We start from the raw sequence: 18,097 nt of genomic DNA on the forward strand, positions 1-18,097 counted from the left end.
ACATTAAATTATAATACTTTTTTGGTCAAAACATTAAAGCAAATGAAAAATTTTAGTCAGACATGGTTGCTCTTGCTCCTTTATCGCTTTATTGCCATAGATCTGAGCGACCAGTAAATAAAGCGCAACTTTTAATCCCAGTATTAATAGACAGTGAGATTATGATTTCACAAATATATCGACTATATATATATATTGATTAACTCTATTAATTTAGATACTGCTATCCATTTTTAGCCCAAATTTATTGATATACAAGATACCAATAAGTATACCAACAAATTTCATATTAAATAGTAAATATAAAAAACATAAAAAAAAAAGCTGAAAAAAAAGCCTAAACACAAAGTCAAATAATTCAAACAGTATTCAAAATACAACATAAATCATAATATCTGTTATAGTCTCGTACAATACTCAAAATAGAAATAACTCATAATATGAGTGTCTCATGCAATAATTATGATTTCAACCAGATTCTAAACAATAAACTGCCCATAATACTAACATTTTTATGCATCATATCACAGTTGATGCTGAGCAATTTGGCAACTTGATAGGCTCAGTTGGCTTAACTTTGAGCATAGGGTTTCTCTCGAAGAAATTCGTGGTCCTAAGCTCAAACCCACTGCTCAATGTTGGCATCACCGGAAAATCTTATTGGTAAGGAATATGATGAAACCCCAACGTGTACCACAACACAATATCTCTGTTCTCTATCTCCCAGTTCCTCAAATATTACAAATTTACATACACAATCTCATTAGTTTTGTTTTCAATCTTTCACTTCACACTTTGATTGGTAGCATAAGAAAGAAAAGAAAAACAGTTCATTAATTGGCTTTTATAATTAGCTTTTAACTTTTTATATATAATCTAGAACATGTACATATGCCTTCTATAAAACAAGAATATTTTTGTTTTTTAAAGGAAAAATCCAATCGTAGGCCCAAATAGCTAAGGAGGACCGTCCTGACAGCAAGTCGGGTCCAGGGTTTGAAACCACAAAGATTGGACATGAATATTAGCATCTTAATATTTTTTTACCCAAAATAATTTTTTTCACATCTATTACCATCTTTGTTAGAAAATCCCACCTTTTTATTTTTTATTTTTATGAAAAACTTGTCACGAAATCTAGTATTTTGTGACAAGTTAATAATAAATGTGTAAATAAACATTTTTGTCATTTTAGTACAAATTATCTAAAATAATAATGTTTATGTTCCTTCCAATCACACGGTCCACGTATGATTTGATATCTGCACTAGGGGATAAATTTATTAGTTAACCCAGCTCTATGATAGCTCACTAATAAGTAAGACTTAAATTAATTTGACTGGTTGTGGTGGATTGGTCGTTCTTTTTATTTATTTATTTATTTTTTTTTTTTTTGCACTCCTTGAATTTGACAACTTAACACTAATGTGCACTTTCTCTTAAGTTACATCGGTTTTTCACGGAATTTCAAGTATGCGAGCAGGGACCTTATATTTAGTGTGCAACATTTAGTTCATACGCAAATATGATCACCACCTAATATCGTTTACGTGGTTATGTTTTTTTACATTCAACTAATTATTTTACCCTAAAATTAAGGCCACCTTAGTCGGAAGTTAAAAAAAAAGGGTCATGAAAAATCAAAATGTCACATGTGCAAAAATTAAACAAAAGGGTTACATGTGCTAAAATTTAAGGCTCAAGGACTACCAATGCATATTTAATAAAATGTAGTCGCTAGTTTACCAAATCTCAATACGTTCAAGGGCACGGGGTGTAAAAAAAAAATTTAATTTAAAGAATAGTAAGTACTTCAATTACCTTTGGCTCCATATAGCTAAAGTATCATCTCCATAGCTTTGGTCAACATACATTCCTCCTGCCCATTTTTCTGACTTATTATAAGGCGTAACCCAAACATTATGCTTTGTAAAGGCGCCACGGATAATCGTCGTTCGATAAAAGCTGGCCCGCCACCGATTTTGGGATCAGACGGTACCCCACATTGTTGCCCACTTTTGTCCTCTTGTTCGGGTTCACAACTACGATATCGGACGGCCCCGAAGAGCCGAGATCGATCATCGCGTCACGCTCGGTCTTCGCGGTCTCGCTGACACGACCGTCCAATAGCTTTTCCTTGGTGACTTTTTGTTGGTCACTCTTGTGGTTTTCATTTTGGACATGACAGATGAGTATGACTCACCGTCAACGTCAAGGCGATATGAGAGGAAGTGGTCATGGTATACTCCAAATTGTGTTTTCAGCTATAAGTGTGCCATAAACTTCCTCTGCTATTTTGCCTTTGTGAGTGTAATTTGTTCCTTTTACTCCAAATTTACAAAGGATAATTCACTCTAATTTTATATGTGGTGGTATTATCCAGTTTGTTTGAATTCCCAATCCATAATGTAGTCATAGTTGAACACTGTTGCTACCGTTCTGACCACTAGGGTCACATCTGGCCTTACCTCTCTTACCTGCAAAACCATCAAATTATTTGTTATAGGAAAATTGGATAAGGAGGCGAAACTTTAGTTCGAAATGCAAAGTTTAAAGAAAATTGGGCACCTAATTAATTAGTGTCATAATACAAGTAGATCAATCATAAGTTTGTCTTGAAAATGTGTAGGGATATATACATTTTTTGATAATTAATTCGTTAGTGGCATATTTTATTATTTTAGAACATTTTTATGTTGTTTAAGACTTTGTTCAACTACTTGTTCAAGTCAAGTGGGTCACTTTGATCACGTGTTCATTCCGGCGATAATCGAACTAAAAACATCCTCATATTTTGGGTTCCGAGATCTTTAGAGATTGGATTGGATTTGGTTTATCGTTCTACTGCCTCATGGAAGATTTTGTTACTGATTCTAACAAAATCCTCATAAAGTTTTGGTCACATTGGATTTGGTTTATCGTTCAATGAACTCGTTTTAGTCACATATGCTGTTTTTTTTTTCCTTATGAGTTCTTCATCGACAACTGAGTCTGAGACTTGATCATAGTGTGTATTTACATTTCTGTCGCTGTGACGATCTCCGAGAGACGGTCGAGATATATATATATATATATATATATATATATATATATATATATATATATATATGATCTAAGGGGAGCTTGAATTGCAGTTCATTGGAAGTTAAAAGAGATGGCTAATTTGTATGTTTAAGTCATTGTACCTTAAATTATTATAGATAATTTATTTTCACCATGAGGCATACATAGGCTCGGCTTAAGTATAAGGGTCTTAAAGCTTTTGCTTTAGGCCCATATTTAAAGGAAGTGCTTTAGGTCCATATTTGAAGGAAGACTAATTTTTTTGTTTCTTTATCAGGAAAATGCCCATTATTTTTTTAAGATTGAAAAACATTACATGATTATTTTGGGCTCTTAGAACATCATTCCCTCATTTTATATCAAAAACTTTTCACGTCTCTAAGTGAAATCATTCTAAACGTAAATTTGTTCTTTTTGTTGGGCTCTTAGAAAAATATGGTCAAGGACAAAACAACATATCCCTCTCTTCAAATTCGATCTGCATGAGACGATTTTTTTCACAGTTCAATGAAATTTGTTGTTTTATTTTTCTCAGTGGGTTGGAGAGAAAACTGGAACTATAAATAATAAAGATTAGAAAGGTGGAAGTATAAAAAACTTTAATAAGTTGACACATTATAAAGATGAAAAAAAAAATATTACTGTTTCTTATTATATTTAAGACAACACTTTGAATTATGAGGTTTATGATGAAATCATTATTTTCTCTGATACATCTCTTAGAATGGATTAAGAAAAAAAAGGTCAATTCTCAAATTTTTGCTTTAAGCCTCAAGATGTCTAAAGCCGGGCCCTGGGCATACAACACCCTTTATAATAGGTGCTTTATCACCAATTTGGATTACCAAATTTATATGTCATTTACTATTTTTCTATTTCATTTATTGCATGTCTGTTTTGTCCTGCATCAAATAGTTGGTCGTTCAGCTATTTATTCTACTGGACAGTTGAAAAACCATATTTAGTATTTTCAATTCTTTTAATTATTTACAATTATAATGCATTCTAATATTTTTTCCCAAGTCCTAAAGTATGTGTATATTCTTAAATTATTTAAAAAAAAAACTCAAAAATTACAATACTCCTAAAAAAATGATAACAAAAGGATTTTGTAGTTAGGAACAGGTATAATTTCATAGTTTAACAGTACAAAAAGTTTCTTCAAACTGTGTATTAGTAAAAAGTTGTCCTTAAGTTAAATATTTGGTAGCATTTTAATCCTTTTAAAATCTATAACCTAAAATGCTCACAACTTTTTTCTTTCTATCTTAAAATCTTTTTATTTGTATAAATTAAAGCAATTAAATTATAGTTTAAATGGATACCAAGTTATTTAAGCTTATAACTATATTTTAGTTGTTTATGCGAGGGACTATTTTATAGATATGCAATTAAGTTGACACATTTTCCAGTCTATTCGGGATCTCGGTCTCAGTGTGACGCCACATAATATCACCATAATAACGTTCAAAAAAGCAAATAACGTCAGGCATTTGAACTTTCAAGAAGCTTTGGAACTTTCAAGAAGCTTTGGAAAAGAAGACGGAGAAATGTCATGGATGAAGAGATCAAGAAGATAAAGAAGAATGATACCTGGGAGTTAGATTCACTTCCAAAAGGGGACAAGGCGATAAGTGTCAAGTGAGTGTACAAGTCAAGGAAGAACTCCATAGGAAAAGTTAAAAGTTACAAGGCAAGATTAGAGTTACAAGGCAAGATTAGTGGCAAAAGGCTACAGCCAAAGAACCGGCATCGAGTATGACGAGTTATTCACTCATGTTTCTCGACTAGAAACTGTTAGACAAATCATATCATTGGAAGCTCAAAACAAATGGAGGATACATCAAATGAATGTCAAATCGGCATTCCTAAATAGGGGTCCTTGATGAAGAAGTCTAGATCAAGCAACCATAAGGCTACGAAGTCAAGGGAGAAGAAGACAAAAATCTTGAGGCTGAAGAAGGCGCTATGGGCTGAAATAAGCCCCAAGAGGTTGGAATGCTCAAAGTCGTTTCCTTCATTTTTGTCGTTCGAATTTCAAGGAAACGACATGCCGTTTCGGTCGTTTTCTGCCGTCGTTTGTCGTTCAAAATTCTGTATAAAAGCCTCAGTGTTTCCTCGAGAGTAGACGAAAATCGAAGGAAAAGAAAAAAAGAAACGAGTTTCGGCTGTGAAGAAGACGAGTCTGTTGTCGGCGAAATTCCATAGCAATCGGCGACTTTCCATCAATTTCGTCAAGCTGAAGTTATAAATCAACAAATTGTCGACGAATTTCCTCCGATTTTAAGGAAATTCCAGGTCGTTTTTAAACCCTAGATTCTGAAACTTGCATCTTCAATTTCTTGAGTAATTTGATTTTTTTTTCATATAATCCTCTTCATGAATGTTGTTTGTAATGTGATGATCTATCATATATATTTTTTCAGATTTTTTGGTGAACTTCCGACAAACCTTGAATTTTTCCGGCGAAACACCATTTTTTCCGACGAACCTTGAATTTCTTCGGCAACTGAAAAAACAGAATTTCAATTTTTTATTTATGTTTTTAAGTAAGGTTATGTGTTAGACGTAGAAATGTTGAATTGAAATTTAGTTATCATGTATATGCTAGAAATGAAATTAGTCAAGAGTATGAATTTATGGACATGTTGAAATAAATTTGTTGACATGTTTACATTAGATTATGAAATGAAGTTGTTACGTTTTGAATTGAAATGAAAGTAGTGTGAATTCAATTTATTGATATCTTGAAATAAATTTTTTGACATGTTTACATTAGATTATGAAATGAAGTTGTTACGTTTTGAATTGAAATGAAAGTAGTGTGAATTCAATTTGATGATATGTTGAAATTCAATATGCAGGTATATCGAAGATGAGCGAGGAAGGAGTTCGTAAGCATTGCACCCCAGTTGCAACAAATCCGAACCACTTCACGTGCAATTATTGTGGGCACGTTACCAGGGGGATCACATCGGATGAAGTTACACTTAAGTGGAAACGATCCGAAGAAAAACGTGAAAAAATGTCCGAGTGTTCCTTCAGAAGTACGCAAGGAGATGTTAGCATTACAAGCGGCGACTGTCCAAAAGAAGAAAAGTAAGGCCGTCCTTGATGAAACCGTAGACGAGCACTTGGCCGGATGCTTCGGTCCGACTCACGTAGAGCTTGACCCCGACCAACAATACGAACGTGATATGATGCAAGCTCTTAAAAGAAGCCTTCAAGAAACACAGCCGGATGCTTGGAGATCTGGCCCTAGTGGGGGTTCCGGGATTTCACCACCACCACCACCTCATTTTCGGCCAGATAGTGGACGACAACCTACGATCCCGGAAATCACGAATCCTAAATTGAAGCAACGTCTAGGACAAGCAGCTACACCATCCACGAGAACATACCAGCCGCCAAAGTGAAGTCGCCGCACTTTCGACACATGATCAATGAAGCTGTGACAGTTGGTAAGACTCGTGTATTTGAATTTTGAACTACCGATTTTAATTTGACAAGTATTATGGTGTCCGACTATACAATAGCGTGCACACTGAATTATTCCCTGAATTGTTCCTTGAATAATTATGTACTGTCTTTGCAGTTCAATTAAGACAAACTAAAAAAATGAGATTGTAAAAAACATTTGGGTTGGGCCATTTTAGAGATTGCTAGAGGCACTTGAATAGTTGATTCATGTCGAAGACTTGCAAATCAGCTTCGAAGTATGGAGACAGGCCATAACTGAGCTATATGATTTGGTCAACAACACAGCAATCATTGAGAAAAATGTATTATTAAATGCATGGACGCCAAAGTTGAGCATAGTCATTTTTTTTCTTATTTTTGGTCATGACTCATGAATGTATGTATCACTTGTTCAGTGAATTTATTTAGATCCAACCTAAAACGCGCGCTAATGACAATACTTTATTTTCTATTTCGTTAACAGTACTTTAGTTATTTAATTTTTATATGAGCGTTGTAATTTCATCGCCAAGATGCAACTTTGCTGAGAAAATTAAGAACGTCGTGACTACTTCGTAGTGCATATCATGGAAAAAGGTAAAATATATCACATGTAATTATATCTTGTATCTTAAAAGGTAGAAAAACAATATTAATACCGAATAATAATTAGAAGAACCTTCCATTTAGTCATATTTTTCAAATAATTTCAATTATGAAACGTTATGAATGATATTGTACTACATATATAAGCAGGGCTGGCTCGTTATCTATTGTGAAATTCCGAATCCACGTCTTGTTCCAGAATTGAAGAGAGAGAGAGAGAGATCAATTTTTGGGGGGAGAGAGAGACGGAGAGACTTGAAATGAAATAAATTCAAATTGCAATAAGTTACTAATTAGAAAATTGATTTTTTTTAATTTCAATAAGTATAATTACTTAATTAATAGTGGTAAATTAGATATATAATAATTGATTTCATTTGCCACACCAGCTTAAAAGCTATTTAAAAAAAAAAATTTGGCTAAAATGAAATTCCAACATTTTAAGTGGCTTAATTTGGTAACAAATTTCTATTAATTATTAGGTCATAGATATTGATATATTGATTGATGCAGCAAAATGACTATATCAATACATGACCAATTAAGAGTCATAAATTTGATGGTCCGATTTACGCGTGTTTTAGAACATGGGACCCTACTGAAACTTATTGAACAATCAATACATTAATGCGTGACCAATAATAATCAAAAGTTGACTATGAAGTTCAACCGGCGGCGTCCGCATATAACTAATAATATTTTCTTATATCACTGTATCGTTCTTGACCAAAACAGAGCTAAAATGTTTTTTTTTTTTTTAATTTCTTTTCTTTTTAATTATTTTAATGTATGGATGGCTGTATATAAGACCACCTCTTCTCACAATATTCTCAAATCATTATTAGATAAAGAATTTGAGGCCTTCCTTCTCTTCTATCAGCGCTTTTCTTTCATATATATCATCATTTCAAAGTCGATCCGATAAGTAGATCTCTCATTGTTTAGTTCATAACACATATCTTCAGAGATGGAAAAATCTGGTTCTACGAGGACTAAGACAGTTACAGTATTAAGCATTGACGGCGGTGGTATTAGAGGTGTGATTCCGGGGACACTTCTCGAGTTTCTGGAATCCAAACTCCAGGTACGTACTAAATGAGTAAACGTGTTTTATAGTAATTAAATCCCTTATTTTTTTTTTTATAATAATTATTAATAAACCATTATTTATATGACATACAAAAAAAAAAAAAAAAAAAAACCAATGATAGCCGGAAACAAAATAATGTATTTTTTTTTTTTTTTTTTTTTTTTTTGGAAAGCATCTAATTTTTATGGTAAAAATCAAAGCATGAATTCTTGTGTGTGACATATTTTCTTATAATACACCTATTATTGTGCAGGAATTGGACGGACCGGAAGCAAGAATTTCAGACTATTTTGACATAATTGCGGGAACAAGCACCGGCGGATTGGTCACCACAATGCTTACGGCTCCAAACGTAAATGATTGTGGCCGACCGTTATTTACCGCCAAAAACATCAACGAATTTTACTTAAACCACACCCCTAAGATTTTCCCTCAAAATAGGTAATTAAATAAATTCAAGGAGCTATGGCATTTTATTTCTTCAACATTTTACTAATGTTAATTATTCTTTAAATCTGATTTATTTTTCACAGAAACTTTGTGAAATCAATGACCGGTTGTCTCGACCCGTTTACGGGCCCAAAGTACGACGGGAAGTACCTCCATACGCTTTTAAACAATTTGCTCGGCGATCTCACTCTTAAGCAAACCCTAACAAAAGTGCTTGTTCCGGCTTTTGATATCAAGTACCTCCAGCCAGTAATTTTCTCAACCAACGACGTAAGTACATACATATCTCAATTTTGTTGCTAACATAAATTATAGTAATAAAAGTTAAATTTGTGACAATTAATTGATTTGCTTTAATGTTTTCATTGCTCAGGCTAGAGAAAATTGTTTGAAAAATCCCCGACTGGCAGATATCTGCATCGGTACCTCTGCCGCCCCTACGTTTCTGCCGGCACACACGTTTAAAACAAAGGATGGCAATGGAAAGACTCGCACTTTTGATCTCATCGATGGTGCTATGGCCGCAAACAATCCGGTAAGAAAATATTTTTAATTATTCTTCCATAAAAATTTCAATTAGTTAATTTATAATACTAGCTAGTAATGTAAAATGTTATAAATATAAGGATCTAATTGAGTACATATGAATTGTTTACAGACTATGCTGGCCATAAGTCATATCTCTAGAGAAAGATCGAAGAACAACACGAACGTAGAGCCGATGAGCGGTCATAAAATGCTAGTTCTATCACTGGGAACCGGTGCTGAAAAACGCGAGCAAAAGTACAACGCGGCCAAGGCCTCTAAATGGGGTGTGCTCAGCTGGATCTTCAATAATGGAAGCACTCCTCTTGTCGACATTTTTAGCGACGCTAGCGCTGATGTCGTTGACTTTCTCGTGTCAGCTCTTTTCCAGTCGAAAAACAACCAGCACAACTACCTTCGAATCCAGGTAGATATAAAAAATTATAGATAATCATATTTACTCGTGAAATTATGAGTAACATTTTTTTCTATTATTTAGGATGACAATTTGTGTGGTGAGGAGTCGTCGGTCGACATAGCAACAAAGAAGAACCTCGAAAGATTAGTAGAGATCGGAAATCTTTTGCTTAAAAAGTCGGTTTCAAGGGTAAATTTAGAAACGGGAAGGTATGAGGCTATTGAAGGTGAAGGGACCAACGAAGAAGCTCTTACTCGGTTTGCAAAGCTTCTATCGGAAGAAAGAAAACTCCGATCCACCACTCGATTCGGGAAACTTCTAGCACAAGACAAGAAACTTTAAGGGAATCAACTAGCTTTATAAGATTTAATATTTAATTTATTTATTCTTTCATTTTTTAAAACCTGATAAACACGTGTTACTTATAAATTCATCGGGTGTACAATATAAAGGAGAGATAAGTTGGAATAGTTGAATGATAATATCTTCCATCGCGACGCTAAAATTGAACTTTTTTTTTCATGAATATGTACAAGCACAAAATTATAAAATATCAATATATCATTCATGAAATTAGAAAAAATTAGTTTAAAGATTCCATGACGATCATATATATGAACATGGGTATGAAAGAAACTACCATACTATCACATACCATTCAACGTTGAAAGTTAATTATATATTGAATTCTAGACTACTTTCTTTTTCTCTCTTCTTCCTTTGATATATCGTGAAATATATCTTCACCGATCCAAGATTAGGAATTGACCACAAAGCAAAGTAGTTATCGCCATCACCTTGGTCATTCAAACGGAGTGTTGCATCTTAAAAATCCAGAGGAATGTCGATCCACGAAGACAAGGCTAACACACGCCTCAAGCAATTTTTATTTTATTTTTTTATTTATTTTTTTTATATGTCAATATCAATTAATAACGATATGTACGTAACCTCCTCAACATGACGACATTAGTTTTTTCTCAGAATATTTTTATTTCATTTGATTCCACTTTTGGACTTCACACTTTTTAAAATAAAAACATAGGATCTTTGTGTAGACGTTGTAGATATCTAGATGATCGGATCCTATTACACATTCAATGCCTTTGTCATCCTCTGCCTTCGCCTCCTTTTCGGCTCCGTGGCCATTCCACGGTGCGTTGGTATAACTAATTTTCGTTTATCGATATTTTTTTTATACTGTTGATTTTAGTGATTTTGGCTGGTTTAATTAGTTTATCTATTTGGTTTGTAAGCTATTATTTGTTCGCTATACTATGTGGTTTTGTGTTTCGAAGATGATTTACTCATCTTTTGAGTTATTAGTTCGACTTTTTTTTAAGGCCTTTTGGCGGTGCAAATATGATAATGAGTATATTCAGAGAGAAAGAGAGACTGATAGACAATAGAGAGAGAGAGAGAGAATTCTGTTATACTCTACAATGATAAATATCCGTACTCAAGAACATTTATATGAGTTAGCTATGATGTGACTGAGAGCGTAGTTCGCCCAATCACGCGTTAGCTGACTCAGCACTTTTACATGTGAAATTATGATTAGTCACAAAGACAAGATATCGCACACAATGTATTGACAATGTGTTCGACAACTTATTTGAACACAGATAATGGATAATCAACAATCAGTGCAATAAAGAAAAGACACACAATACGGTTAATTACTCAGTTCGGTGCAACTTCACATACGTCTGGGGGCACTCTGCCAGTGGAAAGAATTCCACTATATAGTAGTCAATAGTACAAGCAAGGTCTTATATGATTACACCACAAAATCAAAGCCCTAGAAACTATTACCACAAATGAATACCTAGACCAGGGACTCCCCCTGAATTTATAATACTAGCTAATAATGTAAAATGTTATAAATATAAGGATCTAATTCAGCACATATGAATTGTTTACAGTCTATGCTGGCCATAAGTCATATCTCTAGAGAAAGATCGAAGAACAATACGAACGTAGAGCCTATGAGCGGTCATAAAATGCTAGTTCTATCACTGGGAACCGGTGTTGAAAAAGGGGAGCAAAAGTACAACGCGGCCAAGGCCTCTAAATGGGGTGTGCTCAGCTGGATCTTCAATAATGGAAGCACTCCTCTTGTAGACATTTTTAGTGACGCTAGCGCCGATGTCGTTGACTTTCACGTGTCTGCTCTTTTCCAGTCAAAAAACAACCAGCACAACTACCTCCGAATCCAGGTAGATATATAAAATAATATATATGTTAATAGACAATCATATTCACTTGTGGAATTATCATTAACATATTTTGCTATAATTTAGGATGACAATTTGTGCGGTGAAGAGTCATCGGTCGACATAGCAACAAAGAAGAATCTCGAAAGATTAGTAGAGATTGGAAATATTTTGCTACAAAAGCCGGTTTCAAGAGTAAATTTGGAAACAGGATGGTACGAGGCAATTGAAAATGAAGGGACCAACGAAGAAGCTCTTACTAGGTTTGCAAAGCTTCTATCGGAAGAAAGAAAACTTCGATCCACCACTCGATTTGGGAAGCTTCTAGCAATGGGCAGGAAACTTAAAGAGAATATCTGCTAGCCTTACAAGAAAAATCAACGTTGTATATTCGTTCATTATTTTAAACTGATAAAAATATATGGCATATAAATTCAAAAGTGAGTAGTTGAAACAGTGAAAATGAATACATATATTTCATTGAGATGCTAAAATAGAACCTTTTTCATTCGTAAATATAATGAAAATACAAGCATTAAATTACAAAACATCAGGACTGCATGACGTTAATTTTTTTTTGTTTTTTTAAGAAAGCATGACGTTAATTATTATTAGTTCAACCGATACTTCTTGTCTCTGAGCTTTCCCTGAGCTACAGAGCTTTCCCCTTGTGGAATTTCCTTCGCATAAGGTCATGTATGATTTATGCAACAAATGGAGTTACGTTAATGTGACTGAGGAAGAGGAGGTGGTGGTTGCTATCGATGACAAAACCTTGGACGACGGAAGGGTTGAAGCTGACAATCTTTTGCTCGGCAAACTCCTAACTGACAAGGGTTATAACAAAAAGGCATTGAAGGCAATTATTGGAAATCTTTGGAACGTGAGGAAAGGGCTGGAGATTAGTGAAATTCAAAACTCAATCCTGAAATTTAGTTTTGGCTCTGTTGATGACAAGAAGAAAGTTCTGGAAAATGAACCTTAGGTTGTTTGACAAGGCGTTGTTAAGTCTTTCGGACCCGGCAGAAGACTCGTCAAGAGGCTTAGGGCAATTCATGAGCGCAAGATTTTGGACCCAAATCCACGGTCTCCCCTTGTTGGCGACGACGGCTAGGATGGGTGAGATTTTGGATAGCAAGGTGGGGACGGTTCTAAAGGTTGATACGGACCAGAGAGGACATGTTTGGGACAGTTTTATTCGGGTTCGGACCTTGTTCGACATCTTTAAAACTCTCCGTCAGTGTATACCGGTCCAACTTGGAAGGAATGCAGATAAGATTTGTTGTGAGATCAAATACGAGCAGTTGCCGATCTTCTGCTTCCATTGCGGTCTGATCGGCCATCAATGGGAACGATGTACGGCACCCAATGCTCCGGTACACAAACCCAAGGAGGGATTCGGAGATGGGGTTTTCTTGGTTGGTACATGTCCTAATCGTTTCAAAGCACTGGTGTTCCGCATAGCGGCGGAGCGTCAGGAAGGGAAGAGGAAAAGTGATAGGGCGGAGGGCAGATTAGCATCATCGCGTTCCTCTGACTCGAGTTCACCGGCTTTTTAACAGGAGGGTTAGGCTTCGGCTAGGAGTGTTCGTACTGAAGGTTTTGGATCGCAGAGTCACGAGAAAGGCTTGGCGACGGATAAGATGCACTCGCCAGAGCCTCAATCGCCGGCCTTCGTCTCTCAGACCTGGGGAGACTCGCTGAACGCGCGTGGGAAGCAGACTTCGACCTACCCTTCATCGCCCGTGCGTGACTCCAAATCCTCGGGGAATTTGAGTCACAGGAACCACTTGTCTGTTGGCACAATTCCCAGGAACGAAGCCCAATCAGGTAGTGCGGTGAAGGATTTTTCGGGAGAAGAAGGGATTTCCAATATCCCAATTTCCGAAGACCCACTGAATGAAGGCTGAAGATTTTCTCTAGAAGAGACACATCACTAGAGGATTAGGGAGACTATTGAAGCTTTAAATGGGCAGGCCCATTTGGTAAAAAGCCTAAAAGGAGTAATTTTTGGGCCCCAGGGTAAGCCAAATTTTTTTGAAGACCCTCCTGAGATGCAAGGAACCAAATCTTCGCATAGAACTCTTGCTTCAATCACTGAAGTACAGGAAATCCATGGCTCCTTGAAGTCACACCTCGCATCGCCGAGTCCGACGGCGTAGGAGGGGGAGAAGGTTAGGAAGCTAGTCCAAAGCGATGTCCCTGTGTCGAAGTTCACATTCGGCGCCGAGGAGTTGACTCCAGCTCCAGGATTACAGAGCCAGAGAGGGCTGTCGGAGCTGGGGGGGGGTCCCTGGACGGAGAGGGATGAGTGTGGGGGAGGGTAATAAGAAAAGGTTGAGATCGGCCACGGCGAATAAACACTCTTGGAAAAAAAGCACGCTAATTTCGGGATTAGAAGTTCATTCCCTACCCCAGAGTGCTAGCCTTAGGTGGTCAGCCAGATGATGGGTCCACTAATCTTGCTATCCCTTCTCCCGTGTTTTCGCCGAGGAAAATGCAGTAGAATCTCATTAAAGCCTCAGCCCACCTCCCTTCCCCTGCTATTTCTAACTCGTCGGCGTTAGATTTGGCGGTGGGTTCCTTTATTACCAAAGCGGCGCTCCAAGAGGATTGATTTCCCTCGTCTGGAATGTCCGGGGATTGGGAAATCCCAGGATGAAAAGGGCCGTTCAGTCGCACTCTTTTAAGTATAAGTCCGACTTAATCTTTTTGTCGGAAACTAAACTTAAGAGTAGTACGTCTGAGAGGGTTCGATTATTGTTGGGATTTGAGAATTGTTTTACAGTGGAGAGTGTGGGTAGAAGTGGGGGGCTGTTACTTCTTTGGCGTGACTCGATAAGGTTTACCTTGGGGTCGTTTTTGAGATTCCATATTGAAGGGTGGGTCATGGACGAGGAGGGGATTGGCTGGAAATTTTTGGGTCTTTATGGCGATCCAGTGGCTGGGAATAGAAAGTTTTCGTGGGAGCTCGTTCACCGTGTCATGTCGTCGTTTCATGGGCCTTGGTTAGTCGGTGGCGATCTTAATGAGGTAGCGGAGAACGAGGAGCTTAGCCACGGAAGGGTTAGAAAGCCGTATATCTTCTCGACTCTTTCCGGCATATGTTGGAAGATAGTGACCTCGAGGATTTGGGGTTCGATGGGGCATGTTTTACTTGGCGTCGTAGCTCGGATCCGGATAGTATGGAAGAACGTCTTGATAGATGTCTCACCAACTCGGAGTGGAAATTTTTTATCCGAAAGCGAGGGTGTTTCATCTCGAGTATTGGAGTTCAGATCACCCCCTTCTTATGGCTACTCATGGGAGGAAGTCTAGGCCTTCACCTGATCATCCTAGAAGGTTCTTCTTCTAAGAGGCTTGGTGCAAAGAGGAAGAATGTGGGCGAACAATTCGGAGCGCTTGGGACTCGTGCGTAGGGGGCGGGCTTCCGATTCTTCTTGAGTCTCTTAGGAAGTGCAAGGTGAGCCTTGGGAGTTAGGTATGGGGAAGAAGTTGGCGTTGTTGGCCATGATTTAGAAACAAAAAGAAGTGGTTAGAAGAGCGGGTGATTCGAGTTTCGGGGACGATCGTTGGGATCTTGGTCGTGAACAACGGCAACTCAACGCCCTCCTTGAGAAGGAGGAGAGCTATTGGAGACAACGGAGTAGGATTTCTTGGATGAAGTGTGGCGATAAGAATACTACTCTTTTCCACCGTAAGGCCTCGGCGCATAAGAAAATAAATAGTATTCGGAGCCTTATTGATGAATCAGGGGCTCGGAGGGAAGGGGACGAGGGTATTGAAGAGGTGATTTCCTCCTATTTCAAGGGGATTTTCACATCTTCTAGACCATCGTCGGAATGTATCGATAAGGCCGTGAAAGGAGTCGAACCACAGGTTACTTCCACCATGGACAACGACGGCCCTTCGATGAGGATAACGTGAAGAGGAAGGTGTTCTCTCGATGGGAATCATTAAAGCTCCGGGGAGTGATTGTTTCCCGGTCCTCTTCTATCAAAAGAATTGGGAGATCGTGGGAGCTCGGGTGACGGAGGTGTGCTTGGGTATTCTCAACGACAGAGGATCAGTCTCGGAAATCAATGACACCATAATCACCTTGATTCCTAAAATCGACAACGCGGCTAAGGTTAGTGAGTTCCGATCCATTAGTCTTTGCAACGTGATTTATAAGTTGGTGTCTCGGTGTCTTGTGTCGAGGTTTAAGAACATCATGGAGGAGGTGATCGCGAAAAACCAAGGTGCTTTTGTGGGAGGGCGCCAAATTTTTTATAGCATCATGGTTTGCTTCGAGGGAATCCATACGATGAAGAGAGGAAGATTAAAAAATGAGAGTTTTGCGGCTCTCAAGATTGATATGGCCAAAGCCTACGACCGTGTAGAGTGGTCCTTCATTGAAGCGATGATGCTTAAGCTAGGCTTCGCCGGTGAGTGGGTGGAGAAAGTGATGCGGTGCATTACCTCGATTAGTTTCTCCTTCAACATCAACAGATCGGTTCGGGGGAGGGTGGTGCTGGAAAGAGGTCTTCGTCAAAGGGACCCGCTTTCCCCTTTTCTCTTTCTCATTTGCGCGGAGGGTCTCTCATGCCTCCTCAAAGAGGGGGAAAGCAGGGGAAACATCACCGGTGTCCGTTTCGGCTGAGGCAACTTTCGGGTTTCGCATTTGCTCTTTGCCGACGATAGTCTTATCTTCTTCCGCGCTAGTCTCGAGGAGAGTATCGCAATTATGGGGGCTTGGGTTTCGTGATCTGGAATTCTTTAACCAAGCCCTTGTTGCTAAGAGTGTATGGCGTCTTCTTCGTCGATCGGGTAGCCTCTTTGAGTGAGTGATGCGTGAAAGCTACTATCCGGAAGGGGATCTTCTTGGAGCCACTTGCTCCTCGACCGGGTCTAATCTTTAGCGTGATCTTGTCTGGGGGAAAGAGATTATTACCGTGGGGTCGAGGTGGAGAGTCGGAGATGGGGAGTCAGTGTTCGTAATTAAGGATAAATGGATTCCCCAGCCTAATAGCTTCTCTCTTATCAATCCTCCGTTCATCCCCGATGATATGCGTGTGGCGGAACTCAAGAACAATGACGGTGGGTGGAATGAAACCTTGGTCCGAGATATGTTCGAACATGAAGATGTGGAGGCCATTCTCGCCATCCTTTCGAGTAGAGCCGGGGCGGCCGATGCTATTAGGTGGCATTACTCTAAGGACGGCGAGTATTCGGTGAGAAACGGGTATTGGTGTGCTTGTTCGACCTTGAAGATGGCTAGATCGTCGACCCCCTCGGCCTCTTCGAAGTGGTGGAATACTCTTTGGAAGCTTACGATCCCTCCGAAGGCCAAACTCTTTGCGTGGAGGGTGTCCAAAAGGTGGATCCCGGTGAATACGTTACTTCGCCGCCGTAAGATTATCGACGATGACCACTACCCTTTGTGTCATGGTGGACCGGAAATGGTTTCTCATGCTATTTGGGGTTGTTGTTGGGTGCGCAAGGTTTGGAAACTCACTAGCTTCGGGAAAGTGCTTAAAGATTTTCAAGGGGAGGACGCTATTGGAATCTTCTCCAAAGTCATGGATTCCGTTGAGGTTAGCAATCTTGAATTTTTTACTGTTTTGGCTTGGGATATTTGGATCCATAGGAACAAAAGTCTCTCCGACGATGTGAAGTGGGCCCCCGGTTTGCTTGTGGAGTGGTCTGGGGGCTTCCTTGAAGCTTTTCGTGAGGCAAACATGGTTAGTTCCCCCAAGGGCAGCAAGGTTAAGGTCGCGGCATGGCCGCCGCCGAGACCCGGAGTTGTTGCGGTCAATGTGGATGCGGCTATCGACTCTACGGGTAGCCGTTTTGGGATCGGTTGTGTGCCTCGGGATCATCGGGGAGTGGTTTTGGCTTCGGAAGTTTTGGCTAAGCCTCAAGGGCTTGCGCCGTCACTCGCGGAAGCTTCCGCTATTCTCCGCGGCCTTAGTTTTGCTAGAGAATCGGGTTGTAGAAGGGTGGTGGTCCATTCCGATTGTCTCCAAGTGGTTCATGCGATCAACACGGGGGTCATTCCTACGACGGAACTAAGTACCATTTTGGAGGATATCAAGGCGAGTTTATTTGCTTTTCATGAGTTTTTTTTTTGTTCATTCCTCGCTCTTGTAATGTTGTTGCCCATAACTTGGCTAGGTATGCCTTTCTTGTTAACTCGGAGGTTCATTGGTCGGGGCTTGTCCTGCCATGTACCGTCCGGGAAATTCTTAAAAATATTCCTTTGATGTAACCACGGTTTTCCTCCGCCAT

At 38.6% G+C, this 18,097-nt stretch overlaps 1 protein-coding gene and 1 pseudogene across 1 annotated transcript; one reads left to right on the top strand and one right to left on the bottom strand.

Annotated features, from left to right (window-relative positions):
* Positions 1-519: 519 nt before the first annotated feature.
* Positions 520-18,097, bottom strand: part of LOC149393051 (homospermidine oxidase-like) — a 64,493-nt pseudogene continuing 46,915 nt past the window's right edge.
* LOC149393052 (patatin-like protein 3) lies at positions 7,967-10,103 on the top strand. Its single transcript, XM_089618459.1, has 6 exons — positions 7,967-8,212; positions 8,472-8,659; positions 8,752-8,938; positions 9,042-9,203; positions 9,327-9,620; positions 9,693-10,103. The coding sequence occupies exons 1-6, from the start codon at positions 8,096-8,098 to the stop codon at positions 9,951-9,953; spliced, it is 1,209 nt and encodes a 402-aa protein (XP_089474585.1). The 5' UTR covers positions 7,967-8,095; the 3' UTR covers positions 9,954-10,103.

This window comes from Urtica dioica, chromosome 6 (assembly GCF_054948205.1).
Source record: "Urtica dioica subsp. dioica isolate 48M chromosome 6, U.dioica_male_clone48M_v1_H2, whole genome shotgun sequence".
Classification (NCBI taxonomy): domain Eukaryota; kingdom Viridiplantae; phylum Streptophyta; class Magnoliopsida; order Rosales; family Urticaceae; genus Urtica; species Urtica dioica.

Bases quoted from the DNA above. Each gene is read 5' to 3' on its own strand.
- LOC149393052 (XM_089618459.1), top strand. From the start codon at position 8,096: ATGGAAAAATCTGGTTCTACGAGGACTAAGACAGTTACAGTATTAAGC. The intron at 8,660-8,751 runs GTAATTAAATAA...TATTTTTCACAG, and splicing joins AAGATTTTCCCTCAAAATAG to AAACTTTGTGAAATCAATGA. The intron at 9,621-9,692 runs GTAGATATAAAA...TCTATTATTTAG, and splicing joins ACAACTACCTTCGAATCCAG to GATGACAATTTGTGTGGTGA.